The sequence below is a fragment of the Chelmon rostratus genome, chromosome 10 (assembly GCF_017976325.1).
Source record: "Chelmon rostratus isolate fCheRos1 chromosome 10, fCheRos1.pri, whole genome shotgun sequence".
Lineage (NCBI taxonomy): Eukaryota > Metazoa > Chordata > Actinopteri > Chaetodontiformes > Chaetodontidae > Chelmon > Chelmon rostratus.
In genome coordinates, this window is record NC_055667.1 from 26,919,419 (window position 1) to 26,930,924 (window position 11,506).

General features: G+C 44.6%; 1 protein-coding gene across 1 annotated transcript; it reads right to left on the reverse strand.

Moving 5' to 3' along the window:
- Positions 1–248: 248 nt before the first annotated feature.
- On the reverse strand, positions 249–8,682 carry LOC121612243 (protein NLRC3-like). The gene is made up of 9 exons (XM_041944989.1): positions 8,594–8,682; positions 8,347–8,499; positions 5,109–5,187; positions 4,718–4,940; positions 2,274–4,071; positions 2,007–2,180; positions 1,755–1,928; positions 934–980; positions 249–790 (listed from the first exon to the last, which is right to left on the reverse strand). The coding sequence occupies exons 1-9, from the start codon at positions 8,680–8,682 to the stop codon at positions 249–251; spliced, it is 3,279 nt and encodes a 1,092-aa protein (XP_041800923.1).
- Positions 8,683–11,506: the final 2,824 nt, after the last annotated feature.

Genomic DNA, 11,506 nt, shown 5'->3' on the forward strand with positions numbered 1-11,506 from the left:
CAGACAGTAGAAATAAACTTCATTTCCATGATTTAATGATTATAGCTTCCATCTTTAAAGGACTGGAAGTGGACGAATTTTACAATGTAACCGAGGAATCTTTTCAATCACTTTGAATCATGTTGTGTAAGTTAATTGATTAATTTATTACAATAATCTAATAGATTAATGAGACTATGATCCTGCTCAGACTAAACTGATGTGTTCAGCAGTGAGTATGCTTCTCTAACAGGAGGCAACTGTCCCTCCTACAAAGAACACAGAGACACAGAGGAACCATAGGAACTAGACAAGGCTCCAAACCCAAACCCAGCATAAAGAGGTTCAGTGAATGTGGTGTTGAAGGTGTGGAGGTGGATCAGTGTGTCAGAGGAGACTCTGTAGAAGGACAGAGCACCAGAAGGCCAGTCCACATACACCGCTACTCTGTTCGAGACAGAGGAGGAGGAGATGGACGTTCTTCTGTTATTGTGCCAGACAAAGTAACCACCGCCGGAGCAGATCATGCTCCATGACTGATCATTCAATCCGAAGTCGCAGTCTTCACTGTTTCCTCTCCTTCTGATTCCTCTGTAAGTCACTGATATATCAACTCCTCCTCTCCACTCGACCTCCCAGTAACAGCGACCAGTCAGACCATTTCGACACAGCAGCTGCGGCTTGTAGTCAAACCTGTCTGGATGATCAGGATAAGACTGATCCTCCTCCACAAACGTCACCTTCCTGTTGCTGTCAGACAGTTTGAGGTGTCTGTGTACTGTGTTTGTGTCGAGTGTGAGTTCACAGGAATCTGATGGAGAGAACAAGACAGGATGCAGCTTCAGTTATTAATCCATCATGACATCAGAGATTTGAATGAGTGATGTCACACTTTGAAGGTGGTTGAATGCGTGCTACTTTGTTTTCATGACTCAAATTAAATAACACGCTTACACTTCCTCAGACCTGGTCTCAACCATCGGACTCCAGCAGGCTCCACCCTGAAAGAAGGAGGGGGGTCAGACCGGCACATCCTCTTTCAGCATGCAAACATGGATGTTACGGTACGCTCATACGCATACACACAATATGTGCACCCGTCCTGCTATTCCCCACTGCCCCAAAACCTCTTCACCTCTGCCACTCTCCTCATACACTGACACTGTGTGTGAAAGAGGAGGACAACATCCGATGACACACACAAACCTCTTTCTGGACAATCCCGCCTCCATTAAGAGGCCCACTTCCCAAAAACAGCCCTTGGTTCCGGACCTCTGCCATAAAACCAAGTGACAGAGACTCTAAGACTGCTCCAGGTCATTGACATGACCGACAGTTCCTTTAACATGCGGATATCTGTCTAAACCAGGCATGTCCAAACTATTCCACAAAGGGCCATGTGGCTGCAGGTTTTCGTTCCAACCAAGGAGGAGCACACCAGGCCAACCAATCAACATCTAGGAGTTATCAACTGAAGACTGAGCTCAGCTAATTAAGCTGGTGTGCTCCTCCTTGGTTCGAACGAAAACCTGCAGCCACACGGCCCTTTATGGAATAGTTTGGACATGCCTGGTCTAAACTGTTTCCTGTTTGCTCCTGAATATGTTCTCTTTTGAGACCTCCTACACAAATATCTCCTTTCCATGCTCAACCAGTGTTTCTCTTCTGTGAAAAGGAAAAAAAATGATATCCACCATTAACCAAAAAGACAGAGGATGTTTCCAGCTCTTCCTTCTCTATCAGACTGATTGTGGCTGCAGCAGGACTCTTCATACCTGAGAGTGTCCAGTCTCCAGTGTGGCGCCTCCAGTCCAGCAGACAGCAGCTTCACTCCTGCGTCTCCTGCATGATTGTATCTCAGGTCCAGTTTTCTCAGGTGGGAGGGGTTGGAGCTCAGAGCTGAGGCCAGAGAAGCACAGCCATCCTCTGTGATCAGACAGCCTGACAGCCTGCAAACACACAAAAGAACACACATTCATCTGAGGACACTGCTGCATCAGCCAAATACAACAATAATGAACACTGACCTGAGAGTTTCCAGTGTACAGTGAGGACTCTGCAGTCCAGCCGACAGCAGCTTGACTCCTGAATCCTGCAGGTTGTTGTTGCTCAGGTCCAGCTTTCTCAGAGTAGAGGACGGGGAGCTAAAAACAGAAGACAGAGCTTCACAGCTCCTCTGGGAGAGGTTACAGCCGCTCAACCTGGAGAGACAACAGGAAGGAATAAAGTAATGTTTTTTGTAATGTCCAGTTGAAAGATAGCACTGTATTTATTGATGAATAAATCTCACGCACAGAGCTTTCTTGGAGGCTTTGACCACTGGCAGCAGCCTCAGGAGAGCCTCCTCTGAAGCAGAGTATTTCTTCAGGTCAAACACGTCCAGATCTTTTTCTGATGACAGTAAGATGAAGACCAGAGCTGACCACTGAGCAGGAGACAGTTTATCTGTGGAGAATCTTTTTGAACTCAGGGACTGTTGGATCTGTTCCACTAGAGAACTATCATTCAGTTCATTCAGACAGTGGAACAGATTGATGCTTTCCTCTGCAGAGAGAGTCTCTTCGATCTTCTTCTTGATGTACTCAACTGTTTCTTGACTGGTTTTCGGGACACTTCCTGTCTGTGTCAGCAGGCCTTGTAGGAGAGTCTGATTGGTCTGCAGTGAAAGACCCAGGAGAAATCGAAGGAACAAGTCCAGGTGTCCATTTGGACTTAGTAAGGCCTTGTCCACAGCACTCTGGTAGAAGTGTATCTCTGCAGATTCATCTTTTCTCGTTTCAGCCTTTTGGGAGCTTGACTGTTCTTCTGACAGCAGATTGACACCAGAGTTGGTGAAGGTCAGATGGACATGAAGAGCAGCCAGAAACTCCTGAACACTCAGATGGACGAAGCAGAACACCTTGTCCTGGTACAGTCCTCGCTCCTCTTTAAAGATCTGTGTGAACACTCCTGAGTACACTGAGGCTGCTCTGATATCGATGCCACACTCTGTCAGGTCTGATTCGTAGAAGATCAGGTTTCCTTTCTGCAGCTGCTCAAAAGACAGTTTTCCCAGAGACTCAATCATCTTCCTGCTCTCTGGAGTCCAGTGTGGATCTGACTCAGCTCCTCCATCATACTTGATATTCTTAAGTTTCAACTGAACCACCAGAAAGTGGATGTACATCTCAGTCAGGGTCTTGGGCAACTCTCTTACCCCTCTGGTCTTTAATACATCCTCGAGAACTGTGGCAGTGATCCAGCAGAAGACCGGGATGTGGCACATGATGTGGAGGCTTCGTGATGTCTTGATGTGGGAGATGATTCTTTTGGCCTGCTCCTCATCTCTGAATCTCTTCCTGAAGTACTCCTCCTTCCGTGGGTCAGTGAAACCCCTGATCTCTGTCACCAAGTCAACACACTCAGGGGGGATCTGATTGGCTGCTGCAGGTCGTGTGGTTATCCAGAGGCGAGCAGAGGGAAGCAGTTTCCCCCTGATGAGGTTTGTCAGCAGCACATCCACTGATGTGGACTTTGTAGCATCAGTTAGGATCTCATTGTTATGGAAATCCAAAGGAAGTCGACACTCATCCAGACCGTCAAAGATGAACACAACCTGCAACTCTTCAAAGCTGCAGATTCCTGCTTCTTTGGTTCCAGTAAAGAAGTGATGAACAAGGTCCACCAAGCTGTACTTTTTCTCTTTCAACACATTCAGCTCTCTGAAAGCGAATGGAAATGTGAACTGTATGTCGTGGTTGGTTTTGTCTTCAGCCCAGTCCAGAGTGAACTTCTGTGTTAGGACTGTTTTCCCAATGCCAGCCACGCCCTTTGACATCACTGTTCTGATTGGTTCATCTCTTCCAGGTGAGGGTTTAAAGATGTCCTCTGGTCTGATTGTGCTTTCTGCACTTTTCCTGGACGCTGTTTCAATCTGTCTTACTTCATGTTCATTATTGGTCTTTCCAGTATCCCCCTCTGTGACATAGAGCTCTGTGTAGATCTGATTCAGAAGGGTTGGGTTTCCTGCTTTAGCAATACCCTCAAACAGACACTGGAACTTCGTCTTCAGGTTAGATTTTAGTTTACGCTGACAAACCCTGTCAGGACTTCCTTAAAGAACAGACACAAATAATAATCATTAAGTGATTTATAAAGCAAATATGACAAATTTATTCTCCTAAAGAATCGATATAGAAACATATTTCAAAATGGTAAAATGTTGCTGTCAACTACATCTACAACCATCTGACATTGCTGGCAATTAGGAATCAATTTCCAAACACTATTCTAAGTTTTTACAGAGAAGCTGCAGAGCCTTAGTTTGCTTTTGTGGCCGGACTTGCAGGCCATCCCTGACAACAAGTCTGCCACAAGACTGTGATGGCAATGCCTCACTCCCAGAGGCACTGAATGATTTTCATGCATGGTTTGAAGCTATGAATGACACAGCCACCAGGAAGCCTGCACCCACCCGAGATGACCAGGTACTCTGTCTGTCCTCGTCTGAGAAGAAGCAAACCCTAGGTAGGACCTGACAGTGTGCCTGGATGTGTGCTCAGGGAGTGTTCAGACCAGCTGGCAAATGTGCTCACATCTTCAACATCTCCCTGAGCCAGGCGGTAGTCCCTTCATGCTTCAAGAAAACCAACATCTGCTCAGTGCCAAAAAGTCAATGGTGTCCTGCGTCAATGACTATCATCACATTATTAATGTCCCATTTATCCAGCATGTTAAACCTTTAGAGAAATCCTCTTACTGCATTGCAGACAGTCAGCCAGCTCCTCATACTTCATTCGCCTCAGGAAGTGCAGTGTGATAATAAGAAATGCCTCTCTGCTGCTCCTCCTCTGCTCCTCATCCTCACCATCCAACACCTCCTTATCCTCTCTCTGACTGTCTGGGGGGTTAACTGGACTCAGAACCCTCTGGATCTTCTTCAGCTCATACTTCACAAAAGTGACAATGTTCTCCTGCAGCAGCTGGAACGGGATATTAAACGAATGACACGATCATCAACAATGACACTAAAATACTGGAAGCAAACATGAGATCCATGTTGGACTGACAATCCACCGGTCTGAAAAGTGCAGCATGGAGATTATTGTGAACAGAATACATGTAAAAGTAGTTGTTGTCCATGTACAGACCATAAATATGGAATCCAGGTGCGTTTGTTGCTGCTGGGCTGATTGACCACTGGGAACTTCTGAGCTCTCCTGGTCGACTCTGTGGAGGAATCATGAAGAATTAGCTCACAGTGTGTCCGTCCACACAAACAAACACAAGCTAAAGGTCCTTTAAGTTAAACTGGCAAATTACAGCACTGAATCAGATGGCTTCCTCTTACTTTAAATGTTCATACTGTTGATCCCAGCATGAATCAGCAGTCCAGTTTGCATTTCTGTGCAGCTTTAAGTTTATTGTGTTAGTACACAAGCTTATCTGGTTTAGTCCCTTCAGCTCTTATTGACCACTTTAATACTGTGGACAGAAACACACAACTTATAGTAGCTACTATTTGGATGCTACCTGTCCAGTTCAAATTGGTAGCAACAGAAAAGCTGAGATCACTGGAAGCTAAGGAAGATTTCTCACGGAACGTCATGTCAAATGAAAAGTAGAACATACTTCTCTGGGCTACATGCAAGCAAACAGACACAGCGTTGGTATGGCAGTATCTTTTATACACCACATGCATGCATGTTTTTTTTCTCCTGCTTGTTTGAATACACAATGCATTTTTGAGCTTTGGTAGTGATCTGTATTGTCTCCTCTTTTCTTTATAAAGAAAAGCTAGATGGCAGCTAGATGGAAGCTAAAAACACCTGCAGAGCTGAACGGGAAGCACGGTGAGCGGTGCCTGCTCGGGCCTGGGTGAGCTGACCAATCAGAGGAGATTGGATTTTTCAGGAGGGGGGCCTTGAGGAGGACTGGAGCTAAAATGAACATTAGAGCATGTAAACCTACACCTAAAATAAAAGAATGAACCTGAAAATGAACATAATATGGCCTACTTAATATCCAGGGACTGTAATAGGCTGAGCCAGAGCAATGAAAACGAACCCCGGGCAGGAACACCCGGAGTTGCAACAGATGCGAGGAACTGGGTCATATTTCATGGCAATGTGATGAACTGATGCCTACAGCAGAATCTTCTGGCAGCCAGCCCACACACATCTACGCTTCCTTGATGAGGACAGATCACCACGTTTTTACATGCCCTGTCGGGCTGAATAGCTGAGATGTGGAAGCTTTGCTGGACTCAAGGAGTGAATACACACAAGTTCACAAATCTTCCAGTTCCTGGACTGACTTCAGGAAGAGACACGGTTCAAGACAAGATAGACAAGTTTCCTGTATCCATGGTGACACTCATCGATATCCTAGAAGTAATTTGAAGCAAGTCACGACAAAAGGCATGCGTTAAGTCAGTGCAGGGTTTTTGGAAACCCTGTCTGCAGTCTCACTCTTCATAGAGAGATTGCCCCCTGTTAAACAGACTGTGGAGGGAAATACAAGAGATGTGGGTTCAGTGAGACATTGCAGCCCAGACGTAAAATTAAGCCAAAGAGAGGTGAACCAAAGTATGTGTCCAGGATACCTCTTCTCCAGTGAATGCTCTTCTCAGTTCTGCAGAATCATCCAGTGATGCTGACCCTGCCACTGAAGTGGAAGGGAGGAGCCCAAAGGTCAAGAAAACACCCATCACCAAGTGAGGATACTAACTACCACTAACCCCGTTATCAGCCAGCATGGTGCTGCTCAACTCAATGATCCTACATTAATAAAATGTTAGCGCAGTAGAGGGTGTGGACCAGGAGCAGGGAAGCAGTTTAATTCATCCTCATTTTTGGCTGTGAAGAACGGATGACTGTACCAGATGTTAAAAGTGCAAGATGAGGTAACAGAGAAGTTGTTGGCGGCCAAATCTTTCCCCCACAGTGTTTCAACTTGCCCACATACACCTGCTTGGCGCACATCTAGGTCTGGAAAAGGCAAAAGAGAATTTTACAGCAGGTCTTCAGGCCAGGCATCTACAAAGAAGTTGAAAAGTATTACTGAAGTGGTCCAGAATGCCACCTCACTGCCCCCTTGCCCTCATTTAGAAGTCCCCTGATCCCACTCCCATTATTGAGGCCCCCTTTGACAGGATTTGGTTAGATATTGTGGGTCCCTTACCCAAAAGTGCTGAGGGCCATCAGTATATTTTGGTCCTACCTGTTATCTTGAGGCAGTACCCCTCAGAAAGGCTTTGGTCCAGCGAAGAGATGGTCCTCCTGTGCATGGAAGAAGCAGCCTTATCCTCACTGCACTATTACTGAGCACGAGGAGGCCATGAAGGGTGTGGCGGCATATGTTCAAAAGTTCAAAAAGTACAGCAAGCATTCTACAACCACCCTGTGCAGCCCGGAGAGTTCAAGCCAGGGACCAGGTTCTGGTGCCCACTGTTGAGTGTACGCTTTTAGCCAGAATGCAGTAATGTCCAGACTGTGTTTACTGACAGCTGCTTTATGAGGTGTTACTGAGCCCGTGTAGTAATATCCTTCACACAAACACGTGTTTCACAAAGTGGTGAACCTCACCCCATCCTTGCCCCCTTCATACCCAATCATGACACTATCACCTATTACCAATGAACCTGTTTACCTTCGGAATGTTCCAAACAGGTGTTTTTGGAGCGTTCCACAACTTTCCCAGTTAAACAGTGTCCCAACAGGGTTGTTATAAACCATCAGAGAATGGCCCACATCATCATACGAGGGGCTTTTCCAGTACACCACATTACCATTGCATGCACAGAGTCCCTGACACCTTTCAGTCGCTGACGAAGCAGGTCCTGTAGCTCCACAAAGGGTGTACTATTTAGATGACATAGTCATACTTAACACAGATTGGGAAAGTCATGTGCACCATGCATGGAGGATGCTGGATGGTCTTTGTGCAGCCAGTCTCACAGCCAATCCCAGCAAGTGCAGTCTAGCCTATAATGAAACCAAGTACCTCAGAGACACAGGCCTGGTCAGACCTCAGGATGCTAAACGGACTGCCATCTTTGATTGGCCACGTGTTGTATCAGAGAGACAGCTGAAGCCTCTTGTGGGCCATGCAAACAACTGGAGGCACTGTGTTATCAACTTTTCAGATTATTCTTCTCCCCTTACAGACCTGACAATTAAGAGACGCCCCAGGCCTGCTAGCCTGAAAAAATGTCAACCTGTCCTCTAAAACTGATCTGATTTAAACTATGATCATTCTAAGAGAACATTATCAGGTGAACCAGTCAGACTGGATTTAATGAGGACAAACCTCAGACCTGAGCAGCATGAGGAGGGAAATATGAATATTTTACAGCCCAACAATATGTTAATACTGAGAACAACTTACCTTCTGTCAGATATATGTTGTTGTTTAAAATCAATGAAAAAATCCTTCGAGCTGTCACTCTTTAAAGACAAACAGCTGGGTTCAGGTGCAGGTTCAGGTTCAGGTTCAGGTCCAGGTTCAGGAGGGTCTGCTGTGTGCCGTTGCTGTTCTGGGCTTCAACACAACACACACAGAGCTTTGAGTGTGAATAATGACGGTGGAACAGTGTCCGTGAAGAGTCACGGACCGTTAGAGATCCTCATCTCACCTCTGAGCTTCGGTCTGTCCGTCATGTCCTCCACACAGAGCGGTTTTAGAGGGACGGACTTCCTGCTCTTTGTCCTCACACTGATTCATTGCTGCTGAACTCACATCCACATCAGCTCGCACACACTTTCATCTGTAGAGGAAACACAAATCGACATAAGCTGTTACAAGGCAGCAGTTGCCAACTGCAGGGGCTCATTACAGCTGAAGAAAGGAAACAAACATCAGCTGCTCATCATATAGTCTGATTCAGGTAAATCAACAACACGGACAGAAATCTTCAAACACAAGAGTTCTCCAAACTGTCTAACGACACAAGAACTGAACAACCGCGACAAACATTCAAACAGCACGAGACAAACCTCAATGTGACCAAAGACAAAGCTGCTGTTAAACTATCAAACCAGGCCAACTTACAGTTTCTTCACACAGTCCAAAGTGTCGAAGAGGAAGACTCTGCTCAGTGTCTGGAGAGAAAGGTGAGCTGATTCCTGGAGTGAGGCTCCACCTGTGATGGAAGCCGGCCATGTGGGGCGGGCTGGAACAGGAGCACATTTCCACAGGATGATGTTTCTCAGAGATTTATCATTGAGGGTTTCTCAGTGTTGAACTAATTTCATCCAAAGTCCAGTTACGATGTAAAATTATAGATTCAACTTCTCTGTAGTATAATGATTATATATAATATATTTAATTCTGCAAAAGTTTCTTTTTGGCACTTTAAGTATATACTTTGATGTGAGTACTTCTTCCACAGTTGCAAACAATAATAATAAAAATATTACAGTAGTTAAAGGCTCAATAAAACTGCAGTTTCAGATTGTGGGGTCAAATTATGATGTATTATTACAAGTTAAACTGCACAGCAAGTACATAAAGTAATTACAGTCGATTGAGTTCTCTGTGTTTAACCCTGAATCTAAGTGGGCCTAAGCCTCTGTGTCCCACTACAACCAGTCCTCTCTGCCTCTCTGTCCCATTATAACCAGTCCACCCTGGCTCTGTGTCCTTCTGATTCAACACCTTTCTTTTGTTCATTTCTTAGTTTTATTAGGACTTTCCATGTGGCTTCAGATGCAATTATAAAAAATATAAATTTTTACTTAAAAAGTTAAATTATTGATTTAAAAAAATAGTCAAAAGTAGAAGTACACACAAACCCGACTTTGTTACAGTAATGAGAGTAAATTGTGCTTCGTTACCTTCTTCCATCCCTGGTAAATAGTACTTACTTGTTGTGGTTGGTTCTATAATCGATCATTTGTTTTTTATTTAAAATATTGATCTGAAAAGTGAAGTAAAAAGTAAAATGCCTTTCAGATGTACTGCAGTAAATGTACTCGCCACACCAGGAAGTTACAATATCAGTTAAATCCTTCCAAAATAAAAGACTGATACTGATTAGTACATATTGATCATAATTGTAAGTGTGAATCCTGTGAGACACACATTAGTGTAATGTAGTGTTGCAGTCAGTCAGAGTGACCACTGGAGGGCAGTAAATACTCTCGTACCTGTTCAGACCTCTTTGTGTCTTTTCAGAACGTGAATGGAGTTAAGACCAATAAGTAATTAAAGAATTATTCCCACAGAAAAAACTGTGTGCAGTGATGTCCAGTGAAAACCATGTACCTCCAAATTTGCTTTTCTTTATTCCTATCATGTCACATCCAAGCAGCAATGCGAACGTGTTAAAAACTGCAGTTCCTCAAATAGATTGATGCTGGCTCCAAAAGTCAGTCATAGACCCCCACATTAAAATGACTGACTTTACAGCAGAAATGAACATGTTTACAGCCTGGTATAGCAATCAGTTTTGGTCTCTATTGCTAATTTCTCCGTTCATGATAACTGTACAATTGTACTTAAGGCTGAAATTTCTGCATAATTATGGTCATGGCCCGTCTGAGTGAGAGCTAGCTACCAGCTTTCAGCAACTAGGCTTCATTTGGCCCGCCTCAACTCCACCCATGCTCCACCTCTGCCAAGATGGCGATGGCCAGAGCCACTCTCTCTGAGCTTCATATGGCTCTTCAGAGACCTGTGGGTGAGGTCGCAGAGACGTCGTCCATGTTTTATACAGTCAACCTTCATATCATGTGATGTCAAACTCCAACACCTTGAAAATCACAATGCCACCTTAAGAACTCTTAAATCTGTACACCATCTTACATTGTCAGACCCCTTTAATAGCACCTTAAACATAATTACCACCATAAAAATCCCATTACCACCTTAAAACCACCTTTAAGCATTTCAAACAATGTGCCTTGCACCTTTAAACCACTCAAACCTTAAGCCACCTTAAACCTTAATCCCACCTTAAGCCCTTCAGACTTTCGGTAAAACAACTCTAGAACTCAACTTTACATGTTTTTTTATATCAGGGAACACGCTGTAAAAAATGACAACCAGAGGACAGACAGCTAAAAACTGATCCTGGCTGTGTGTGAAATCTCTCGAGGGACCGACAGCGATGCAGCAAAGGACAGGGGGAGGGAGAGAGCCCCCCTCTCCTCTGGGAAGTGTTTCATCCCTGCAGCTGGATGGGATTGATTTATGTCAGATTCTGCTGAAGGAGTATCGTGTTTTCATCTGCAAAAGTAAAATAGCATTTTATCTTTTGACTGGAGTGTCATTTATTATCATCATTGTTAATGATGCTGACAGATATGTTGTTTTCACAGTTACTGTTCTTTTTAGTATTTTTTTCTTTGCTGTATTTATTCATTTTAAAAGATAATAATGTGTGCAGGAGCTCAGGAGGCTCTGAATCGGGGGAGCCCACTGCTGGAACATGGAAGTGGTCTTGTCTCTCATGGATGAGGCAATGGGTGGCAGGCCATCTATTCAGCCTCCATGCCTCATTGCCTCAGCCTGGGGAGAGAAGCCTTCTCTTTCTGAATCAGCGTGG

Bases quoted from the DNA above. Each gene is read 5' to 3' on its own strand.
- LOC121612243 (XM_041944989.1), bottom strand. From the start codon at position 8,682: ATGAATCAGTGTGAGGACAAAGAGCAGGAAGTCCGTCCCTCTAAAACC. The intron at 5,188-8,346 runs GTAAGTTGTTCT...ATTCCTCCACAG, and splicing joins CAACATATATCTGACAGAAG to AGTCGACCAGGAGAGCTCAG. The intron at 2,181-2,273 runs GTGCGTGAGATT...TTGTCTCTCCAG, and splicing joins AAAGCCTCCAAGAAAGCTCT to GTTGAGCGGCTGTAACCTCT.